At 56.6% G+C, this 22,427-nt stretch overlaps 1 protein-coding gene across 1 annotated transcript in view; it reads right to left on the bottom strand.

Moving 5' to 3' along the window:
- szt2 (SZT2 subunit of KICSTOR complex) overlaps positions 1-22,354 on the bottom strand; it is a 56,234-nt gene extending 33,880 nt beyond the window's left edge. The window contains exons 1-43 of the mRNA XM_084692395.1: positions 22,217-22,354; positions 21,415-21,540; positions 21,147-21,320; positions 20,440-20,610; positions 20,101-20,241; positions 19,791-19,959; positions 19,503-19,609; positions 19,103-19,313; positions 18,232-18,402; positions 17,904-18,135; positions 17,523-17,652; positions 17,254-17,399; positions 16,982-17,134; positions 16,785-16,899; positions 16,433-16,638; positions 16,096-16,332; positions 15,610-15,688; positions 15,288-15,376; positions 14,726-14,894; positions 14,365-14,479; positions 14,031-14,144; positions 13,718-13,918; positions 13,279-13,376; positions 12,786-12,924; positions 12,361-12,645; positions 11,903-12,098; positions 11,648-11,695; positions 10,294-10,421; positions 9,142-9,406; positions 8,277-8,448; positions 7,923-8,015; positions 7,444-7,519; positions 6,768-7,085; positions 6,418-6,556; positions 6,191-6,292; positions 6,010-6,079; positions 5,664-5,849; positions 5,309-5,578; positions 4,814-5,069; positions 2,837-2,911; positions 2,517-2,655; positions 1,100-1,241; positions 670-790 (exon numbers count right to left, since the gene is read on the bottom strand). Of these exons, the coding sequence (XP_084548521.1) occupies positions 670-790; positions 1,100-1,241; positions 2,517-2,655; positions 2,837-2,911; positions 4,814-5,069; positions 5,309-5,578; positions 5,664-5,849; positions 6,010-6,079; positions 6,191-6,292; positions 6,418-6,556; positions 6,768-7,085; positions 7,444-7,519; positions 7,923-8,015; positions 8,277-8,448; positions 9,142-9,406; positions 10,294-10,421; positions 11,648-11,695; positions 11,903-12,098; positions 12,361-12,645; positions 12,786-12,924; positions 13,279-13,376; positions 13,718-13,918; positions 14,031-14,144; positions 14,365-14,479; positions 14,726-14,894; positions 15,288-15,376; positions 15,610-15,688; positions 16,096-16,332; positions 16,433-16,638; positions 16,785-16,899; positions 16,982-17,134; positions 17,254-17,399; positions 17,523-17,652; positions 17,904-18,135; positions 18,232-18,402; positions 19,103-19,313; positions 19,503-19,609; positions 19,791-19,959; positions 20,101-20,241; positions 20,440-20,610; positions 21,147-21,320; positions 21,415-21,540; positions 22,217-22,240 (6,598 nt within the window). The 5' untranslated portion in view covers positions 22,241-22,354. The remainder of the gene's footprint in view (positions 1-669; positions 791-1,099; positions 1,242-2,516; positions 2,656-2,836; positions 2,912-4,813; positions 5,070-5,308; positions 5,579-5,663; positions 5,850-6,009; positions 6,080-6,190; positions 6,293-6,417; positions 6,557-6,767; positions 7,086-7,443; positions 7,520-7,922; positions 8,016-8,276; positions 8,449-9,141; positions 9,407-10,293; positions 10,422-11,647; positions 11,696-11,902; positions 12,099-12,360; positions 12,646-12,785; positions 12,925-13,278; positions 13,377-13,717; positions 13,919-14,030; positions 14,145-14,364; positions 14,480-14,725; positions 14,895-15,287; positions 15,377-15,609; positions 15,689-16,095; positions 16,333-16,432; positions 16,639-16,784; positions 16,900-16,981; positions 17,135-17,253; positions 17,400-17,522; positions 17,653-17,903; positions 18,136-18,231; positions 18,403-19,102; positions 19,314-19,502; positions 19,610-19,790; positions 19,960-20,100; positions 20,242-20,439; positions 20,611-21,146; positions 21,321-21,414; positions 21,541-22,216) is intronic.
- Positions 22,355-22,427: the final 73 nt, after the last annotated feature.

The following is a 22,427-nucleotide window of genomic DNA, read 5'->3' as shown; positions in this document are numbered from 1 at the left end:
TGAAATGGATGCCAATAAGATTCTGAACTGAAAGTTTACTTTCAAGTTTCAAATTGCCAAATGGTTCCAATGAAAGACCAAATAAAAGTGATCCGTGTGTTTTGTCGTTGTGAACTGAGCTATCATCGCAGCACGTCCAGTCTGAAATGCCACTTGATGGCCAAGCACACAGCTGATGCGAATTCCCCGCCCCCTCGTCAAAGCCAGGCGACAATGGATGACTTCAGACAGAAGCAGTGTGAAATTGAACACGACAGTATGCCAATGTTTTTTCAATAAAAGAAACATTTGCACAATGCCGATCCACTTTTCCATGTTGATAAGAGCACGACAGCATAAGAAAAAAGACTGGGACAAAAATAAATCAAGGGACATTTAGAATCGATAAAAAAACGTGCGATTAATTGTGAGTTAACTGACATGAATGCGATTAATCACGATTAAATATTAAAATCATTTGACAGCATACATACATTCTATATCGAATATATATCTATACTGTATAGTAAAAATATGTGTGACCGCATCTGTATGCGCAAAGTCTGATTCACACTATAACCTGTCTGTGTGTGTGCGTGGTGGTTGGTGTAAGTGTGAGCTGTGTGTAGTGGTTGGTCAAACTGTGCTGCGTGTGCGTGTGTGTGTGTGTGTGTGTGTGTGTGGGCTGACCGTCGGAGGTGGTCTGCCTCTGCCTGTACAGGGACTCGTTCTTCCAGATGTCCTCCTCGCTCTCGGCCACCAGCAGAGAGTTGCACACGTGGCTGTCGTGCAGGTCCTGCAGCAGGAGGCGCTGGGGAGGGGGGGGGACGGACGCACGTTAAGGGAGAGAGAGAGAGAGAGAGAGAGAGAGAGAGAGAGAGAGAGAGAGAGAGAGAGAGAGAGAGAGAGAGAGAGAGAGACAGAGAGAGACAGAGAGAGACAGAGAGAGAGAGAGAGAGAGAGAGACAGAGAGAGAGAGAGAGAGAGAGAGAGAGAGAGAGAGAGAGAGAGAGAGAGAGAGAGAGAGAGAGAGAGAGAGAGAGAGAGAGAGAGAGAGAGAGAGAGAGAGCTGCAGGAAACTGGAGAGAGAGAGAGGGGGGGTTTCCCCGCGAGGTCTAACCTGGTTGACCACGCGACAGATCTCCCCGATCTTGCGCACCACCGTCTGGTGAAGACGCAGGTACTCTGGCACCTCCTCCTCCTCCTCGTCTTCCTCCTTAGCCGCCTCTCCGCCGCTGTCCTCCTTGCCCTCGTTGAAGCTCCTGGGGGTGGAGCGGGATGTGAGGTCAAAGGTTGCATAAAAAACAATTGCCTGGTGTGGGAGTAGACCTCCACCCTGTCCCCTCACCTGGTGTGGGAGTAGACCTCCACCCCCTGTCCCCTCACCTGGTGTGGGAGTAGACCTCCACCCCCTGTCCCCTCACCTGGTGTGGCAGTAGACCTCCACCCCTGTCCCCTCACCTGGTGTGGGAGTAGACCTCCACCCTGTCCCCTCACCTAGTGTGGGAGTAGACCTCCACCCCCTGTCCCCTCACCTGGTGTGGGAGTAGACCTCCACCCCTGTCCCCTCACCTGGTGTGGGAGTAGACCTCCACCCCTGTCCCCTCACCTGGTGTGGCAGTAGACCTCCACCCCTGTCCCCTCACCTGGTGTGGCAGTAGACCTCCACCCCTGTCCCCTCACCTGGTGTGGGAGTAGACCTCCACCCCTGTCCCCTCACCTGGTGTGGGAGTAGACCTCCACCTCTGTCCCCTCACCTGGTGTGGGAGTAGACCTCCACCCCCTGTCCCCTCACCTGGTGTGGGAGTAGACCTCCACCCCCTGTCCCCCCACCTGGTGTTGGAGTAGACCTCCACCCCTGTCCCCTCACCTGGTGTGGGAGTAGACCTCCACCCCTGTCCCCTGACCTGGTGTGGGAGTAGACCTCCACCCCCTGTCCCCTCACCTGGTGTGGGAGTAGACCTCCACTCCTGTCCCCTCACCTGGTGTGGGAGTAGACCTCCACCCCTGTCCCCTCACCTGGTGTGGCAGTAGACCTCCACCCCTGTCCCCTCACCTGGTGTGGGAGTAGACCTCCACCCCTGTCCCCTCACCTGGTGTGGGAGTAGACCTCCACTCCTGTCCCCTCACCTGGTGTGGGAGTAGACCTCCACCCTGTCCCCTCACCTGGTGTGGGAGTAGACCTCCACCCCTGTCCCCTCACCTGGTGTGGCAATAGACCTCCACCCCTGTCCCCTCACCTGGTGTGGGAGTAGACCTCCACCCTGTCCCCTCACCTAGTGTGGGAGTAGACCTCCACCCCCTGTCCCCTCACCTGGTGTGGGAGTAGACCTCCACCCCCTGTCCCCTCACCTGGTGTGGGAGTCGACCTCCACTCCTGTCCCCTCACCTGGTGTGGGAGTAGACCTCCACCCCTGTCCCCTCACCTGGTGTGGGAGTAGACCTCCACCCCTGTCCCCTCACCTGGTGTGGGAGTAGACCTCCAACCCTGTCCCCTCACCTGGTGTGGGAGTAGACCTCCACCTCTGTCCCCTCACCTGGTGTGGGAGTAGACCTCCACCCTGTCCTGGTGGATCTTCACGATGAGCCAGAAGGCAGGCATGAGAGGGCTCAGGGGCTCCTGCTCGTCCGGGGTGGGGCTCTCGCACTCCGAGTCGCTGCTGCCGCCGTCGTAGCCTGGACGCACGGGGGGAGGGGAGGGGGGGGGAGACGGCTAGGTCAGCAGATTGATGACACGGTCGGTGTTGACATCACGGTCGGTATCGACGTTGCGGTCGTGATTGATGTCTGCGGCCATGGTCACTGTTACCGCCGTCGTCATCATCATCATCATCATCATCATCATCATCTCCTTTACCTAGCATGTCGGAGTCCATGCTGCCCTGACTGGAGACCACACTCTGGTGTCGACTGGGCCGCAGCCTCCCGCTGCCTGGGGGAGAGAGCGTTTGTTTACACGCCACCGAGACCAGAACACATCCATCAAAACCCAGAGGAGACGACAAGCTCCGCAGGAGCCGGCTCGTCAAAGAACCAAACAGACCCCCCCCCCCCCCTCCCCCCCGGGGGGCTGGTGGCCAGGGTTCTGTTGAGGCTTGGGGGGCGTGTGGGGCAGTGATGGAGTGGTCTGGAGCAGCAGAGAGGTGGAGCGTCATGTTGTATCCTGTCAGCAGCGGGAGCTGGGGCCCTGTTCATTCTGGGATAGGAGGAAGAGGAGGGGGAGAGAGAGAGAGGGGGGGGGGGAGAGGGGGGGTGGAGAGAGAGGGGAGAGGGGGGAGAGAGAGAGAAGGGAGAGGGGGGAGAGAGAGAGAGAGGGGGGAGAGAGGGGGGGGGGAGAGAGGGGAGAGAGAGAGAGAGAGAGAGAGAGAGAGAGAGAGAGAGAGAGTGAGTGAGGGGGGGGAGAGAGAGAGGGGAGAGGGGGGAGAGGGGGGTGGAGAGAGAAGGGGAGAGGGAGGAGAGAGAGAGAAGGGAGAGGGGGGAGAGAGAGAGAAGGGAGAGGGGGAGAGAGGGGGGTGGAGAGAAAGAGAGAGAGGGGGGTGGAGAGAGGGGGGGTGGAGAAAGAGAGAGAGGGAGGTGGAGAGAGAGGGGGAGAGAGAGGGGGAGAGAGAGAGACAGAGAGAGAGAGAGGGGGGAGAGAGAGAGAGGGGAGTGAGACAGAGAGAGAGAGAGGGGAGAGAGAGAGGGGGAGAGAGAGAGAGAGGGGAGAAAGACAGAGAGAGAGCGGGGGAGAGAGAGAGAGAGGGGAGAGGGGGAGAGAGAGAGAGAGAGAGAGGGAGAAAGACAGAGAGAGAGAGAGAGAGAGGGGAGGGATAGGGAGAGAGAGAAGGGGGGATGGAGAGAGAGAGGGGGTGGAGAGAGAGAGGGGAGAGGGGGAGAGAGAGAGAAGGGAGAGGGGGGAGAGAGGGGGGTGGAGAGAAAGAGAGAGGCTGGGTTGGAGAGAAAGAGAGAGAGGGGGGTGGAGAGAGAGGGGGAGAGAGAGAGGGGGGAGAGAGAGAGAGAGACAGAGAGAGAGAGACAGAGATAGAGAGACAGAGAGAGAGGGGAGAGAGAGAGGGGGAGAGAGAGAGAGAGAGGGGAGAAAGACAGAGAGAGAGCGGGGGAGAGAGAGAGAGGAGGGATAGAGAGAGAGAGGGGGGGGTGGAGAGAGAGAGGGGAGAGAGGGAGAGGGGGGAGGGAGAGAGAAGGGGAGAGAGCGAGGGGGAAGAGAGAGAGAGACGGAGATACAGAGAGAGAGAGACAGCCTGGGGGTGGAACATGCAGTAAAGTTGCAACCTTAGTCGGGGGAGGGGCGGGGACAAGCGAGCGAGTGGATGACTCACACACTCCTCCATGGGTCTCCGCGCCGACGCCAGTGGCGACACAGGCGCCAAGAACGCTCGGGTTCAAACACGTGCACACACACACACACACACCCACCCGACACACACGAACGCTCCAGGCGGCACGCCGTCAAGGAGCCGACGATGCCTGAGATCCGATCCCTCCGGTCGCGGGGAGAACGCGACAGGTCGCAGCAGGGCCGCGCACGGTGCCTCGTGCGCACATAGCCAAGCTCAACAAATCAGTGCGCACACATAGCCAGGCTCAACAAATCAGTGCACACACATAGCCAGGCTCGACAAATCAGTGCACATGCACACACGACAGTAATGACAACTCATTTGCATAACGAGCCGCGGAGAAAAAGATACGGGCGTGTGAGTATTATGGGTTGAATTCCGGCGCTCTGAGAATTGAAGTGTAATTATAGAAATAATGGACGTGTGAGTAAATGGGCCCACGCTCCCCTCTGAATCCCCCCTAATGGCGATGGCGTGCGTAGGCGCCGACTCACTGTGGGGGGTGGACTGCACCGACTCGGCCAGGCTGACGGCGGAGGGGGTCTTGGGGGGCGAGGGGTGTTCGGGGGGAGCCCTCTCCGTGCTGCCGCCGCCGGGCTGGAGGTGGGGGCCTCTGTCCCCCGCGGGGCCGGCCGCGCTCTGGGGGGGTCGGCCGTCTTCACGGTCGCCCGCGGGGGGGTCTCCGGACTCCGGGTCCACGCTGGTGTCTGCAGACCCGGGTCCAGCCTGCTGCTTGTCTTCTAACTGCACCTGGAGGAGAGGGGGCCGGGGGGGAGGGTGTACAGGGAGAGCAGGGCCACACGATTGCTTTACATTTCCCCCCGGGCAAAGGGTGTAGTTGTCCGAAATATGAATCCATCAAGTGTGCTGAGCGCAGTTTTGTTCTTATCCAGGATAAAAGGTTTCGTCTTTGGCTTTTTTTTCGGTCGATGATACTAAAGAAAATGTGTTTGTTCGTTTGTTTATGACATCTTTGACGTTTGACGAACCTCACTGTCCGTCTCCGTCTTCTCCACATCCGCCGCCCCTTCCGCTCCTTTCCCGGGCGCGCCGCGATCGGCCGGAGCCCCGGCGCCGTCCTCCCCCCCGGGGCAGGGATTGGCGGGCGGCGGGAGGGAGGCCCCGTCCCCGGGCTGGCGCTCGGAGAGGCGGCGGGCGGCCTGGATCCGGCGGGGGTGCAGCCGGCTGAGGGACACGTAGTGGAAGTTGTCCTGCTCGCCGTGGATCAGGTAGCCCGGGAAGGACATCCGGCGGAACTCCTAGCATACAGGGGGGGAGAGACCGTTGTTGAGAGCTCTGACTCAAAATGCACCCCCGACCTCCAACCGCCTCCCCCTGTGTTACCTCTTTGAACTTCTCCAGGGACTGCTCGGGCCCGAAGACGAACTGCAGGGGGACGACCTCGCGGTGGCAGCGGGGGCGCCCGCCCGAGCGCAGCACGTGGCTCGCCACCCGCCGCAGCGTGGCGGCGCCGATGAGCCGCGAGTGGCGCAGCGCCGACACGATCTCGTCCTCCAGCAGCCAGCGGATCTGACCCCCAGGGGAGTAGAGGGGAGGGGAGAAACAGGGGGTGGAGGGAGGACGTAGGTTGGATCGGGAAGTACCTCCTACGCTGACACGGCTCCCTGTGGTATCGTTAAGGGGTGGGAAGGTGGGGGGGGTGTTGGAGGGGGGGGGGGCGTGGCCTCACCTCGTCCATGGTGGCCAGCACGGCAAGTCTGTGGGGGACGGGCAGCTTGGCCAGGGGGCCCGCCGAGACCCTGTGGAAAGACCCAGGGCAGGCCGGGTGAGGAAAGAGGCCGCCCGCTGGGGTGGAATCCACGAGAAGCGAGCACCACAACCCCCCCCCCCCCCGCCCCCCCCACACTCACCCGTCCACGCCGTCCAGGGCCCCCGTCAGCTCCTCGTCGGAGCGGTAGGACGAGGGCTGCCCCGGCGAGCGGTTCAGCGACACGCTGCTCTCCGACGTGTACCTTGGGGAGAGAGAGACGCGGCCGTTCAGCGCTGCCGCCGCGGGGGGGGGGGGGGGGGGGGGGGGAAACGGCTCCCGCCACCGCGCTCCGCCGCCGCAGCTTTCCCGCCCCGCCTTCCCGCTCACCTGTTGTGGTGGAAGTCCGAGGCCATGGCCTCGATCTCCAGCGGCAGGGTCAGCACGAAGATGTCCAGGGTGACGGAGAGCTCGTCCAGGTCCACCGTCTGGAGCGACTCGGCGTTCTCCAGGCAAGCGATGACCTCGCCTGCAGGGGGAGGGGGGGGAAAGGGGGGGGCAACACACGTCGTACCGGGGTCACGTGTGGTTCACACTCATGTTGTTGCACACACAAACAACCTTCCAGCGCTGTGAGGGTGGTCAGGTGTGCTGGGGGGGGGGGTCCTTGTGTGTGTGTGTCTAGGGTAGTGGTGAGGATAGGCTGTGATAGAAGTGCGCGTGTGTGTGTGTTCACCCACCCAGGCAGGTGGGCAGGGTCTGCATGGGCCTGGAGCCGTGGCAGCTCTTCATGTTGACGGAGCAGGTGAGGTGGACGAACAGGGGGGGCATCTCCGGCTGGGGCCCCCCTCCCCCCTCGCCCTCCAGCAGGGAGTCGCCGTCCAGGATGCTGAAGGAGTCCTCGTCCTGGTTCACCGTGTCCGAGTCGGAGGCGGAGCCCTCGTCGCCGTCGGCCCCGCCGCCGTCCCCCTGGGAGCGCCCGGCGCCCGCCCGCTCCTCGTACTCCACCTCCAGGTCGGTGTCGCTCTCCGTCACGATGCAGCAGCCCGACACGTTCTCTGTGGGTCACCCGGAGCGTGACTCGGGGCGTGACGGCCCGGCTGGCGCTAAGCTAGCAGGTTTTCACGCCGAGAGCACGCTCTCTGCGATTCGAAGGACCCCTGACTGACAGGGGCCCCAAAAAATTGAAAAACGATTCGAAAAGATTTTTGGGGCCCTGGTTGTCGATAAACTAGTTCAGCTAGCTAGTTCAGGTTAGTCACTTGTGTTAGATAACTATCGTATGTGACGGCTGACGCTAAACCTTCCCTCTCCTATTTTCGGAGGTATTCATGGTATGGATGGTATTTATTTGGGAACGGTTAAGTACATGAAGGCGTGTGGTTGTGGGTTAAGGTGGCGGGTCGGTTCTCTCACCGTCCTCTGTGGCGGGCTCTGCCTCTGACACCACCTCCTCACTGGGTCTCCTCTCCTCCTCTCCATCTGAATCGTCCTGACACACAGAGACAGAGAGACAGAGACAGAGACAGAGAGAGAGAGACAGAGACAGAGACAGAGACAGAGACAGAGACAGAGAGAGAGAGAGAGAGAGAGAGAGAGAGAGACAGAGACACAGACACAGAGAGAAAGAGAGAGAGAGAGAGAGAGAGAGAGAGAGAGACAGAGACACAGACACACAGAGAGAGAGAGAGAGAGAGAGAGAGAGAGAGAGAGAGAGAGAGAGGAGGCAGAGAGAGGTAGAGAGAGGTAGACAGAGAGAGCAGGGGAAGAGTGAAAGTGAGTGAGAGTGCGAGAAAAATTGAGCAAGACAAAGAAAGAGAGAAAGAGAGAGTGGGAAAAGAGGAACAGCAGAGAAGAGAGAAAGCACCCCCCCCCCCCCCCCCCATTCCACCCACCTCTTTTTTCGACGACGGCGGGCAGTAGTAGAAGTAGTGTGGGTTCGAAGGCACCGTCTTGAAAAACTGAGCACCGATCTCCATGAATTTGTCCTGTCGAAACCACGCAACGAATGACACTTAATTCATGGTTGCACGCGATGAAACAAGCAAGTGTGTGACATGAGAATCGTCACCGACTAGCTTGGTTTATTTAATGGGATTTGGTCGTGGATCAATCGGCAGACTGATCTACTCATCTGTGATTCCGTCCTTACACTCTTGTTGTTTTTACTGACGGAAACAAGCCAAAACGAACCGACCCAAATGTGATAACAAACAGTTAGCGTGGCCGCGGTGTCCCGCGTGCGTTACCTGGATGATTTTGTGCAGGTCCGGGTACACCTCACACTTCTGCTGCGCTTGCAGGAGAGAGAGAGGAAACTCTGGGATGCGGGGGGTCCTGGGCCGGTCCCGGGCCAGAGGGGAGGCCGGGGCGGAGGCCCCGCCCCTGGACTCGGCCTCGCTGACGTCCTCCATCTCAATACTGGCAGCACAGGGACGGGAGGGGGGAACACAGGTTTGTAAGACGTGACCGTTCGAATCCTTTCGCCGACGCTTTCATCCAGAGCGACGTGAAAATAGCGTGTTTCAAAAGTGCAGCAGGAAAACAAGGATCAGAATTGCCTGGTCCGACAGTCAAAGAACAGTCTGCCTGTACTACCCACATCTTGGAAAATAACCACATCTCAGCCGACAGAGAAGGAATCCAAAGAGGGATTACTGCTGTGCAACAATAACATCTCAATTGCTTAAGTACTGCATAAAGCAACAATAACATCACAATAGCTAGCGGATTCATGTAGCCCACATAACGTTGCTTCAAAGTGAATACAATTTCAACAGAACGAGACATACTCAATGCAAGGCTCTGCAGCAGTACCACGTAACAGAATGACTCAAATGTACCTGCCAGAGTATCAGTACAGCATGGGTTCAGATCCCACCTGGGTTCCTCTACAAAATATCCCTGTGTGTTACCGTAGTACGACTGGGGTTCAAATCCCAGTTTGATTCCTCGACAGTGCATCCCTGCGTATTCCTGTAGCATAAATCGGGGGTCGGGGGTTCAAGTCCCAGTTTGATTCCCCAGGCAGTACGAGTCCGCGTGTCGGCATAGCCTTGTGTTCGAGTCCCACCCCCCGCGTTCCCCCGACAGGCGCGGCGCTCAGGGTCGTACCTGGACGAGGAGGCGAGGGCGGCGCTGTCGTTGCCCTCCTCCTCGGCCTCCCCGATGACGAAGGTGGCGGGGCTGCTGGCGGGCCTCGGGGCGCCACTCGCCCCCGGGGGTTCGTGGCGCTCCCGGAACACGCGGACGTGGCCGCAGAGGGTCTGCAGGAAGGAAGTGATGTCGATCTCCTGGAGGGACTCCTCGCAGTAGTCCATGGCGGTGAGGACGTCCTGGGAGGTGATGCCGTAGGACTGCTGCAGGCTGCGGTACACGCCTGCCGCCACACACACACACGCACACACACAGACAGACACACACGGTAAATCAACTTTGTCTGCATCCAATTACCGAAGCTGTAAACTGTGTTTCTTTTCACAGCCATTACATACACAGGCGGAAAGATCCAGAGACCGCAAAGTTCAAGTACATTAGTCATAATGTATCATAAAAACACATTTAAAAAAATGTAGCACTCGGAGGGAGGGGGTGGTAAAAAATACATTTATATTCTTCAAGTGACAAACGACGGTTTGAATGATGCTTTTGGTGGAGCCCGCGCACGCAGGGGGGAGGGGGGGGGGGAAAACAGCGCTATATGCATGACAGCACCTGAGCCGCGCGTGAATGTAAAACCCATCAGCTTGTCAGGCGGGGGGGCGGATATCCGGCGCGGCGGCGGCGCCAAAGCCGTGTGGTTGGCCTCCCGACTGACATTTACAGATGCCGTCCGACACGGTGCAGAAAGAAGCGATCGGGGGGGGGGGGGCTCAGCTTAAAAGAGGCGGCTTTAATTGATTCGCGGGGCCGGGGCTGGATGACGCAGGTGAGAGACGGGCTGTCGGGCGGAGAGCGGGTCGCTGTCTTGACGCCTGGTTCCCCGGGGGGGGGGGGGGGCGAGAACTCATTACTCCGCCGGCGGGGAAACCGGCTGTTCGGCTACGGTCAATAACAGGTCCCTCGTCCACCTGCTCTCGCCTGGAAAACTCACTGTCCCCCCCCCCCCCCCCACCTCTGGTACTGTAAAAACAGCGAGATTTCTGATTGATCCTTCCCCGAGTCATTTATGACTGAGCTAGCGCCTTTCCGGAGGGGTTTATTTAAAGGGGGTTGTTAGGAGCGGAGGCGGCCAACAGAAAGAGGGCAGGGGGGGGGGGGGGTCACCTCTGACGTAGTTCTGGTGGTAGTGCTCCTGGAGCAGGCTGCAGTAGCTGGCCAGCTCCTTGTGCTTGTGGGCCTGGGAGGTCACGTCGGTCCAGGAGGAGGTGCTGTTGCGCTCCTGGGAGAGAGGCCTGCGGGAAGGGGGGGGGGGAGAACACACATGTTGGACACGCACACACACCACACACTGTTAAGAGAGAGGGTGAGAGAGAGAGAGAGAGAGAGAGAGAAGCAGGCCCAAGCCAGGACACCCCTGGGGCAAATCTGTCAGTAAGTGTGCCAGCCACGAGGAGGAGCGCCGATTTGTCGGAGCCGAAAACCACAAAAGGGGGAGGGGGGGAAGAACACAGCCCTGTTGACCCTTGACTCACTCATGCACGCGTCTCCTCGACAAAACACAAATCTTCAGTGCGCTCAAACGGCATTTTCCGCAAGGACAGTACACAAACCAAGCTTGTGGTGAAAAGCATGCGTTTCAAGCTGGGATATGGGCTAGCATTTGAAGCAAACAATACTCCGCGGGTCAAAAGCACAATATTTTTCATGGGGCTTAGAGTCGGTGCTCACATAAAGCCTTGAGGGTCCGTGCGAACCAAGGACTGCGATGGCTCATCCATAAAACAATGCTATTTTAAAATTTCATTTGTATCTGTCAGCAGGTAATATATCAAGCCCCACTATAAAACGATCTTGACTGCAAATTGACAACATGTGCCACAGTGTACAAAGACAGGACCATCGAGGAATCAGTTTGACCAGGACATGCAATCATCTTTAGTAGAGATTTGATTTTAGTTTCAATCCCACACACAAAGTCGGTGAATGTCGTCACACCCGTCAGTATCTGCCAACAGACTAACAGTGTCTGGTCTGGGGGGGGGGGGGATTTAAAATGACATTTGAAAAAAGATTTGACCATATCAATATTTTGAATTTGACCTTCCCTTTAGTGAAGCGAATCATTCAAAGCCAGGTTCGGTTCCCGCAGTATGAGTGTGTTCTCAAACGAAGCACGTGGAGCTCTGAGGTAACCTTTCCCCTCCCAAACCCCCCCGATGGAGACAACTGTCCGTTCTGGAGGCAGATACATCATTCCTATAGCAACACAAACCCCGGAGGAAAGGGGGGAGATTAAAGACAACGAAAGAAGCCGGCCCAAACCTCCACCCCGGTCAGACACCACTTACTCATGTGTGTAGCAGAGCAGAGTCTTTTCTGGGTTCTATGCCCCTTTCACCCCCTCCAGCCCCAACCACCCACCCCACCCAGGCCCCCCACCCCACCCAGGCCCCCACAGCTCCAGCCCAGGGGGGGAGAGGAGAAGAGCTGAGAGGCAGGAAGCAGCGGGCAATGCTACCTGAACTTCATCTGCTGATACATCGCCCAGGAGTCAGCATCTTGAGGTCTATTCCCACCCAAGGAAGACAACCAGAGATGCACACACGTTAGCATGGGGGGCTTTACACAACCACAGCGTGCCTGGCAGGCCCACTGCAAGAAAGCTTCTGGCACCATCCGAATCCGAACGACAGACGTTTTCGCCTACGCGTGGGAAAGCGCTTCGACCTGCTGTGGGCACTCCCCCGACCCACTAGGGGGCAGCGTTGGGTACCTGAAGAAGATGTCTCGGGGCTGGCGGTTGGAGAGGGGGTGCACGAGCTGCTCCTTCAGGGAGTCCAGGGAGCAGTTGTACACGTAGACGGGGCAGCGCGGCCGGGCGGGGTCGCCGGAGCTCTGCCTGCCAAAGTTGATGTGGAAGTCCCTCTTGTGGGGCTCAAAGAACTGCACTCCATCCCTCTCCACCAACACTAGGGAGGGAGAGAGAGAGAGAGAGAGAGAGAGAGAGAGAGAGAGAGAGAGAGAGAGAGAGAGAGAAAGAGAGAGAGCGAGAGAGCGAGCGAGAGCGAGAGCGAGAGCGAGAGAGAGAGCGAGAGAGAGAGAGAGAGAGAGAGTCTGTGTGAGAGAGAAAGAGTGTGTGTGTGTGCGTGTGGGGGTGTGTGAGCGTGCAAAGAGAGTTAAAAGTGTATTTGCGTGTGCATGTAGACCCTCCGGGGGGCCTCTTGCCCTAACCTGTACCAGGCGAACCGTTCTCGATCTCGGGGTCCCCCGTCTCCCAGCTGCCCCGCTCCTCCCTGGAGCTCTCGCCGGGGCCCCTCGTCGAGCCGTCCCACCCGGGGGAGAGCGGAGGCGACGCGGCGCCGCCGCCAGGGCCCCTCCCGGACCCGTCTTCGCACCTCTCCGGGCCGTCGGTGGAGCCCGGGAGACCGTCGGCCTGCGGCTTGTGGCCGGGCGTGACGGCGTCATCGTCACCCTGAAGCTCCGAGTCCAGGCCAGATGAAATCAACATCAGCACGTCTTGGAAGAAGGAGAAAACAAACCTTTGGTGTAGTTGGGTGAATACATCGCCACACACACAGAGGCGTTAAGAGCTTCGTCGATGACATCCACCGAAGAATTTCGAAACGGTTCTTTGGGGTGTTTTGGAGGCAGCGTACCGGTGAAGGTGGCGGGGAGGAAGGTGAGGAGGATCTGCTGGGAGCTGATGTACTTGGCGTAGCATTTCCACTGGGGCGTGGAGTAGTCTCTGTGGCCCGGGTCTGGCTCCTCCTCCACCAGGTCGGCATTACTGAAGCTCTGGCGGAGAGGAGACACGCACGCACGCACACGCACAGCAGGCAAGACAGAGACACGCACGGAGGTTTTTGCAGAGTGCTGAACGATGTCGAAAGCCTGTGGTGTTGAAGCCAGGGGCAGTCCACCTGTGACAATAATCTCGGACCCCCTTGTGGCCCCCCCCCTTGTGGAGTCTAAATCATCATAGACATGGTATTTTGCCTGTTAATGCCTACAATGTTGTGAAGAAAAACGATATTGCAACATAACAGTAACTAACAGTACAACTGCCTCCAGCTTTATCCACCCCCACCCCAAACACCCAGTTGAAATGGTCTAGAACCTTCCCTGGCTGCACCTGGTAGGGAGCAGTACCTGTAAGGTGCTAGTGGAGCCCGTGACCTCCTTGCTGCTTCCCACGGTGTGGAGAGACGTGCCCAGATCCTGCCTGTCCGGAGGCCTCAGCCACTCCTCTGTGAGGACAACACAACAGGTCAGTCTGGAGTTAGCTGGAGTTAGCTGGAGTTAGCTAGAGAGATAGCTGGAGTTAGCTGGAGTTAGCTAGAGAGTTAGCTGGCGTTAGCTAGAGAGTTAGCTGGAGTTAGCTAGATAGTTAGCTAGAGAGATAGCTGTAGTTAGCTAGAGAGTTAGCTGGAGTTAGCTAGAGAGTTAGCTAGAGAGTTAGCTGGGGTTAGCTAGAGAGTTAACTGGAGTTAGCTGTAATTAGCTAGAGAGTTAGCTGGAGTTAGCTAGAGAGTTAGCTAGCTCCACCCCCGCCCAGCGTTACGCGACCAGGCGCGTCCGAGCGACCCACCCTTGAGGACGGGGATAGAGAAAGGGGCGACGTGGCCTTCCCGCTCCCGCCGGAGGATGTGGTGCATGAAGGCGGCGTGGTCGCCGTCGGCCAGGGGGATCTCCCTGTCGCTGAGCTCCTGTTGCAGGCTGCCGTGGAACAGGCCCAGCAGCAGCTCGTTGGGCAGGCAGGGGGCATCCTGGTGCTCCTCTTCCCCCTCCACTGCAAACGGTCAACGGGGGGAGAAAAGTTGTCAATCCACCAGAATCCATTCCTCCTAATCAAGCGAGTCATCCAGGCCTGGATTATTCTATTTGAAGGGTCAAAAGGTCACCTTTGCCGAGGGTGAGGAAGAAGATTTCGATCTGCTGGCACTTGGGAAGCAGCTGGATGAGGTCGAACTGGAAGGGCACCGTGTGGATGCAGTCCTCCAGGGCGGGGCTTTCTCCTGTAGCAACAGCCAGTTAAGAGCATCAGTCTGACTGACTGACCCATGCCACCAAACACTAAACAGAGCTATCCTGCGCCTTTGAGAACCAACGGGAAGAGTTTGAGGTTTCTAAACGGTCCTTGTGGCGGGGAGTAGCAGGGCATATGGGTGTTGTGCATGTTAAGGGTTGGTGTGTTGGTGATGAGGGGCTGGTGTCGGGGGTGTGTGTTGAACCCACCTCCCAGGTCTTTGGCCCCGGGGCTGGGGTAAACCTGCTCCTTGTTCTGGCAGAGCTGACTGAGGTACTCAAAGGTCAGCATGGTGGACATGCAGGTCAAGTCCCGGGGAAAGATCTGTTGACAAAGCAGTCGCGCTAATGTCTATCAATGCAGAGATAGGTACTGCACAGACCTCTGTCCTATGTTTAATGCACATTTGTATTATCATTTTTATTTAAATTGGTATTATTCTCTCTCTCTAACTCACTCTCTCTCGATATATCTATATCTAGTTCTCTCTATATATATAGATATATATCTATGTCTATATATCTATATATTTAACGTCAAAATATATTGAGGACAGTGGGTCGTACTGACCGCTTGGGGGATTTCCTGGAAGGCCAGGCCTTTGAAGTGCCGGTGTTGGTCCAGGCTGCTCGTCACCGTCCCGCTCTGAGGCTCCACCCAGCACTCTGTCACCAGGTTAAGCTCCGTGTCGGCGTCAATGGCCTCCACCTCCGTGTCGTTGTCGTCGTCGGTGGAGAAGCTAGAGTCGGGCAGGGGCAGCGGGTGAGGAGGACTGAGGCGACGGACTGAGGAGACGGACTGAGGAGACGGACTGAGGAGACGGACTGAGGAGACGGACTGAGGAGACGGACTGAGGAGACGGACTGAGGAGACGGACTGAGGAGACGGCGTAAGGGGGAACTCGCCGCGGATGTCGTCGTTTCACCGTTTTGTCTGGGATCTCGTGTGGGTTTTTATTTGTTTTTAAAATGCCGTTGACCTGCTAGGGGCTGCACATGAAAGGTTAGCCTGTGTGGCTACATCTGGCCCATTTACATGATGGACCCAAGTGGTTGTGTGAACGTCTCATGTCCATTCTTCAATAAAACAGACATTTCGAAGTGTAAAGTATTTCCTGGTTTTGCAACCTTACCTGTCTTTGGTCGAGGTAGAGTGAGGGGGGAAGAGTATGTACTGTACAATACAGGTGGGGCTGCCTCTTTCCTCGGCCAAGGGCATGTCCTTGAGTCACATGGATAATATTTCAATTCGGGAGAGCAAAAAAAACAAAAAACAAAAGGTTAAGCCACAAACGATGTGCTGTGTCATGGAGATAAAACACTATGGGTTAACGGTCAGTCTGACATGTTAGAAACAGTCCAAATTCAACCTCTGTGCTTAATGGGTAACTTGGCCTGGAGTGCAGTAGTCTGGTGAATATTAGCTGTTCCTTGGCACCAGCCATGTTGTTTCACCTTCATTGGCAGCTCCATCACCATGTTGACGATGCCCTCCCCGCTGGCAGCAAAGTGAAAGCCCTCTGACACACGGATCCTGAGCAAACACAGAGACACACTCTCAGGCGCGGCGTTCATACGCCGTCAAGCGGCTGTCTCTGTTTATCTACTCAGGAACCCGAGCCAAATCTGTTTTCCATGACTTATTCATGAACACTGCAGCTGGTTGTGTGTGTGTGTGTGGGGGGGGGGGGACACGCTAATTATTTAAGCACTAACGGCACAACATTGAATAATGACAAGCCAAATTCCCTAATCCAAAATACTATATCGTGTTTCCTTAACCCCCCGTTTTAATGGTGGTTCGATAAATCAATCCTCAGCGGAGCGCTCAGGGCTGTGACGCTCATGACAGACGTTTGGCCGCCGCTCCCGTCAACGCTGCGGGGAACGGCGAGCGAGCGCGCGGGGGGCCGTTTGGGGCGGCGGCGAGGTGGAACTCACTCGGAGAGCATGGAGAGGATGTGGGCCACGGCCTGCTGGGGGACGGCCGTCCCCGGGGCGTTCTGGACCGTCCACACCCAGCGCCGGTGCAGGAAGTAGCGGGAGAGCGAGGCCAGGGTGGACGAGGCGATGCGGTTGGCCGCCACGCTGAGGGGGGCCGACATGCTGGCCGGCTGGGTGAAGTGCTCCATGTTGAGGATGAAGGGGGTGCGGAAATCGGAGGGGAGCTTCTCGTACCTGCGGAGGGGGCAAAACGTCAGCGAAAACCGTCTCATGGAGGATGGAGAAGACAAAAAACGACAAAAAACAACAACGTCCTTGCGCGTGTTGGCCGGACCGAATGAGCAGCTTCTCCAGGGGCTTGTTGAGGACCACCACGCACGGCCGGTCGGACAGGGCGGGCTTGGGGGCGGGGAGGGGAGGGGACTTGGAGGGCGAGGGGTGGCCCAGGATCTTCCTCTTGGTCCTGGGCGTCGCCACTTTGTTCTGGACGCGGTGCGGGAAGCGCAGCTTCAGGATCTGCTCCCGGAGATCGTCCACAATCTGCGGGGGGGGGGGGGACGCCGACCGAATGGGTTGCGTAGCAGAGAAAGAAAGAAACATGGCGACTCATTCGCTACTTAATCGATCATTGGGTGCTGACAGAGGCTAGTGAGGCTGGTGGGTTGTTGGGTCGATTCCCCGCGTACCTTGTTCCTGGTGTGGGCCAGCGTGCCGATGGGGAACCCCAGACGCAGCACCATGCAGGGCGCTTTGGATATGAGGCGCACCAGGTAGAAGGAGTTGGGCTGTTGCTCGGAGCCACTGCGGACAACAACGGGCGTTAGCACCTCGTCACCAACCCCCCCCCCGGGACTACACTTCCCAAGATTCCCGGCTTCCCCACCTGTATATGAGCTTGACGTAGGAGTAGCCCTCGACCAGCACAAAGCTGCTCCAGTCTCTCAGCAGGGAGGTCAGGGCGGAGTGGGAGATACGGCACTGGATGGTGCTGAAGCGCCCATTACTCCCAGCTGTGTGGAGGTGCTTGGGTACAGGCCTATGGAGATGACGACATCATGACAATGACTCAACAAAAAAAAAACTGGTTCACTGAAGTGGCAATTTTTTTTAACACTACATTCAAACGTTCGGACACTGTTGCGTCGAAGGCCTCACATGTCATGCTCCAGGATGATGGCGATGCGGTGCATGTGCAGCCACCGCTGCCAGAAGTTGGCGTCCATGGAGAGGATGGGCTTCCAGTAGGAGGCAAACTGGGACTGGGAGGAGTCCTTGGAGCCGCCGTGCTGCAGGGAGAGCACCTGAGGGGTGGAGGGAAGGAGGGAGGGAGCACAGTTAGACCAGCCGACAAGTGCTGGCGGGCAGGCTGAAAGCGGTTAGCCTGGTTAGGGTCGGGATGCGGGGGCCGGGCCGACGGTACGTACGGGGTTGGTGGACCCGGGCGGGATGTAGAAGAGGGGGACCCCGTTCTTGGTGCTCTCGGGGATGGTGTAGTTCTCGGGGAGCGTGTTGAACGACTGCAGGTGGACCAGCATTTGGTCGGTCTGGTTGATGCTGCGGTGTGGCGTGGAGAGAGGGAGGGGGGAGAAAAACGCAGGAGTGGATGGATCAGATGAGACAGGCACAGCGGTCAAACGGCGTCTGAGGGCCTGTGGGGCTGCCCAAGGTGTGTGTGTGTGTGTGTGTGTGGGGGGGTCATGCATAAGACAGCTTTTCAAATCAAACTCTCTAAGCACAAGGTCATGTACACTGTCCTGACTCACGACCCGTAGACTAACAGTCCCCAACAAAAGCCGCAGGCAGACCTCTGCAGAGTGTTCCAGAAGCGTCGGATGACGGCGGTGCGGTACGGGCTGGTGATGGGCTTCCTCTGGGTGCAGCTGATGTCGTGCAGGATGTCGTAGCTGCCCTCCATGGTCACCTCCACCCGGGTGGTGCGCTTGGCCGGGTCCAGGGGCCAAGAGGCCCAGGCCAGGTACTCGATGCGCATGTTGTGCTTCCACAGGAGAACCAGCTTCACCTCCAGCTGAGAGCCCCCTGTGGTGAAGACCAACCCCCCCAAAAAAAGCGGGTCGTACCAAGACGGGATAGTGGATCTTGCGGGGGAAGACAGGGTTGAGGCGGAGGCCGTACCTTTGGTGAGGTTGATTTCTCGGATGGTGTAGCCCTCTCGGAGCCGGACGGACACCACGCTGACCAGGTGGGCGTGCACTTCCTTCTCCGTGTGCTTCTTCCTGCGCATCACCAGCGCCGGGTTCCCACTGGCCGACACCAGGTGCTCGTTAAAGAGCTTGTGGTCGGACACTGGAACACAAGCGCGTACGCCCTGGTGAATACTCTGGTCTACTCGGGTCCCTTTGAAAAAGCTGGCGTGCCTGTCCCCGAAAACCTTTCCCCCTCCAACCAAAATGTTACTTTCACATCACAGTTGCTGGGAAATGCAGTCCCACCTGTCGTCGATCATTTTCATTTTGTGCAACACTACGTCGATTCAAAAAATACATCAAGGAAGGCAGCTATTTCACTCAATCCTATACCAGTATATGGGCTGTAGACATCTAAAAGCTAAGAAGATTAAATTAAACAAAAAGACTTGAACATTTCTTGCAGTCTGGAGACCTGTCCAACCAGCTATTACGTCTGGCGACATAACATGTAATCAACCTTTTCAAAAAGAAACCACTGACTGACTGGGCAAGGCAAGGCTCAAACAGGATTGGAAGATAATGAAAGCTTATTGGACGAGTGGAGAGGGCTTCTTTGTGAAGCTACTCTGTGTCTGAGCATTCGTTCGGCTAAAAAGCCCAGGTAATTGGCCTGTCCTTAAGCAACCTGTCTCCTTCTGTTTAACAGAGTGACTCACAGGCAGCTCAAACAGCTTTGCACTCATAAAGCAAAAAGAGCCATGTCATTTGTGGTTATATGACAATCAAAAAAAACATCAAATAATAATACCCGGCAACCATGCCAAACATGTTTTCAGCAACGCCGAAATGGCTCTTACTGCAGTAGTACTCTAGGTTCATGGACTCGCTGGTTTTCAGGAAGGAGTAGGTGAGGAAGGCCTTGTGGTAGGTGTTCATGTCCAGGCTGGCCGCGTCTGGCTCGGGGCAGCCGGACATGTAGGAGCCGAACGTCGCCAGCGAGATGAACTTCATCAGCTCCACGTTGGGGATGTACCCGAAGCTGCAGTCGTAGGAGTAGGCACCGCCCACCTGAGGGGAGGAGGAGGAGGAGTCAGGGGGGGGGGGGGGGAATGCAGCGCGTCGAACGACGGACCGATCAAAACGGCGAGACGAGTGCCGGACTTTGGCGGCGAGCCGGTCCACTCGTGACTGGCAATCTCTAGGCAACAAGCACGGGGCACGCGTAAGGCCGTGAGCGCGGCGCGGCGGTCTCCGTACCTGCACGAAGGAGCAGGAGATGGTTCCACTTTTCAGCTGGTTGAGGAGGGTCTCACACACGGCCACGTCAGGCACACTGGTCACTCCGTCCGTGATGATGATTATACCTGCCCGAAAAAGGCGACGGAAAAAATCCATTAAGCCCCCCCAACGCTTCCCAGTAATGAGGGGACCGCCAAAGTTAAAGTTAGCGCACAGTTTACCGATGGACCCGATCTCGATTGGGACAATGGAGATATACAGTACTGTGGAAAGGCGAGAATCCTTTCGGAGATCGAGCAAGCCCACCTGCGCTGGAGTTGGGCGGGAGCAGCTGGAGAGCCAGGATGCCCTGACGCACCATGCTGACCAGCCCTACGTCGGCCGTCACCATGGAGACCCCCTGCTTCTTCTGCGGCGGCTGCTCCTCGACGACGACGACGTCGCCGACGACGAGCCCCGGGCTGGGGACAGAAGACTAGAGGGAGGAAGGTGACACAGTGACTGACACATCCGCACTACAGAACCCAGGAGAGGGTGATGGGGGGGGGGGGGGGGGGCAGGAGGGGGGAAGACGTCTCGTCGGCGGGCAAGCGGGGGGGTGGTGGGGCAGGTGAACGCGCGCGGGGGTACTTGCATGGTTGTGTTCCAGTTGGAGCACCTCGGCTATGTTGTTCTCCACCGCCCGGAGCTGTTGATAGATCTGCTGCAGGAACTGGTCCAAGTCGGTGCGGTCCAGTTGACAACCCTGTACAAGCACCTGCACAACAAAACAAAGATATAAGCCCGTACACTCCAGTGACTGTATTCAACATGGTTTATTCTCCTGTTTCAGACTCTTAACACGGGCATGAGCACTTGTCTCCAGGAGCAAACACTTCAAGCTTATCTTACTGTGCTCACTGTGCAATGTAAATACATCGGCATACAGGACAGTGGCGCGAATGCTGTAACGCACCTGGTGTGAACTGAGCCCGATGATGGAGGAATACGCGAGGATGGTGATGAAGATCTCCGGCTGGAAAACGAGCTCGGTCCCGGGAACGTGAAAGGGCCGGACGAGGCCGGCTAAGCACCGCGACAGGGCGTGGAAGACCTCGTCAAATATCATCTCCCCCGTGCTGTCGTCCTGCAAACCGAAAGACCAGACGGCGTATATTATGCACCTTCCCGCCACAGTACATTCCTTATCTGGGGGAGTCAGGTGGCTGAGCGGTTAGGAAGTCGGGCTTTTAATCAGGAGGTTGCCGGTTCGATTCCCGGCCGTGTCAAATGGCGTTGTGTCCTTGGGCAAGGCACTTCACCCAACTTGCCTCAGGGGAATGTCCCTGTACTTAATGTAAGTCGCTCTGGATAGGAGCGTATGCTAAATGACTAAATGTAATTTTGTCTGTGTGAACTTTCCTGGCGAATCAAACCCATTCTGATTCTGATTCCAGGTGTAGAAATGCAAAGGACGAGCACATGACTACATCTCGGCAGTCAACCAAAATAGCCATCCCATTCGGGGGTGATATTTGTCACATGACCGTGAAAAAGGGATGGCGGCCATTCACCAAGGTATACCCTTCACAGTCCACACAATGACACCTTTAAAATACCACTCGACAAACATCCATACACTGGACCTGTGGTCGTGCTTGTTTCCGAAGTATCCAATCTTACCACAATGCGAGTGGAGGGGCTAAGGTCCAGTTCGATGATGAAGCGGTACCTCCGAGCCAGGAAGGATACACGGGTGGAGGGCACCAACAGGTAAGGGAGGGCGGAGGGGGCAGAATCTGCCAGCCATCCCTTGGGCAAGATGCTGAGCACGTCCAGCTCATTCTCTGAGTTTAACTGCGTATGGTGGAAGAACGTATCGGTGAATTGTACTAAAAAAATAACCAATGTGTTTGAATCACATGGCTTGAATCAAATATCGCAGACTCACCAGTTCAGACTTTGATGCCGGCCAGATGACCTGATTGAGTTTGCAGAGGAACCAAGCGAGACGCACATTTCGGGAGATGCGATACTCTTCCTTCATCAGCAGGTAAACCTGGCCTGCCTCCTCAACCTCATCAAAAGTCAAGAGTCAAAATCATCTCAATCATAGGGTATAGTATTGAAGGATACCTACGAGGTAACACGCAATACTACATGGGGTTTACATACACTGCACATGGTGAGATAGCATTTGCCTTCAATGTCTGTCTTTGGGCCCCGCCTGCACTTTTCCTCTAAGGGGAACTTAAATCTGATCAAACTACTATACTGTTGATGTTTCTCTTTCAACAGGGGGGAAGTATCATGCTCAAAAGTCTAGTTCATGCTAGACAGTTACTCTCATGTTCATACTGAAAGGAACTTTTCCAATCTACTGTATATCCATAGTGCCTCGTTCTGTAATGAGCACAGCATATATTTAAGGGTAGTATGAAAGCTATGACACATCTACAACCCCGAGGAACCAAAACCAACTCACTGCATAAGCCATGTGACGCAACCTGACACTGCACAATCCTTTTCCTGGCTTGAGCTACGACCACAGACCAAAATAAACATAGCCTGCTATTCTGTGCGAATCCCTCATAAAGCATGTCACAAGCGCATGTTATCCTTGAACTGCTGTCTGTAGAGCTAACTAACTAAACAGCACACGAAACTGCCGTTGCATGAGCAGGAAGCCCTGACAGGTTAACTAGTCAATAGACAAAACTCGTGCACATTCAACAATGTGATTTGCTGCTAACCTCATTGTCCTGTCTCTCTGCCATGCCTTGTATGGCATAACTTGCACGTTCGATCCAGGCTCCGAGTGTATCTGCAGTATTTGGTTATGAAATACGCCACGTTAATTCGGTTTTCATTCGGGGTGTGTGATTCGCCGCTTCGTTGTTGCTGTATTTTGTTTACTATTTCTTGAGACCCGGAAGCGTCTTCGTGTTGCGTCTTCGTTTCTCA

The sequence above is a fragment of the Hypomesus nipponensis genome, chromosome 26, assembly GCF_054491055.1.
Source record: "Hypomesus nipponensis isolate SF chromosome 26, ASM5449105v1, whole genome shotgun sequence".
NCBI lineage: Eukaryota > Metazoa > Chordata > Actinopteri > Osmeriformes > Osmeridae > Hypomesus > Hypomesus nipponensis.
Note: the sequence above shows the minus strand (reverse complement) of the source record. Positions and strands in the feature narration are given on the sequence as shown.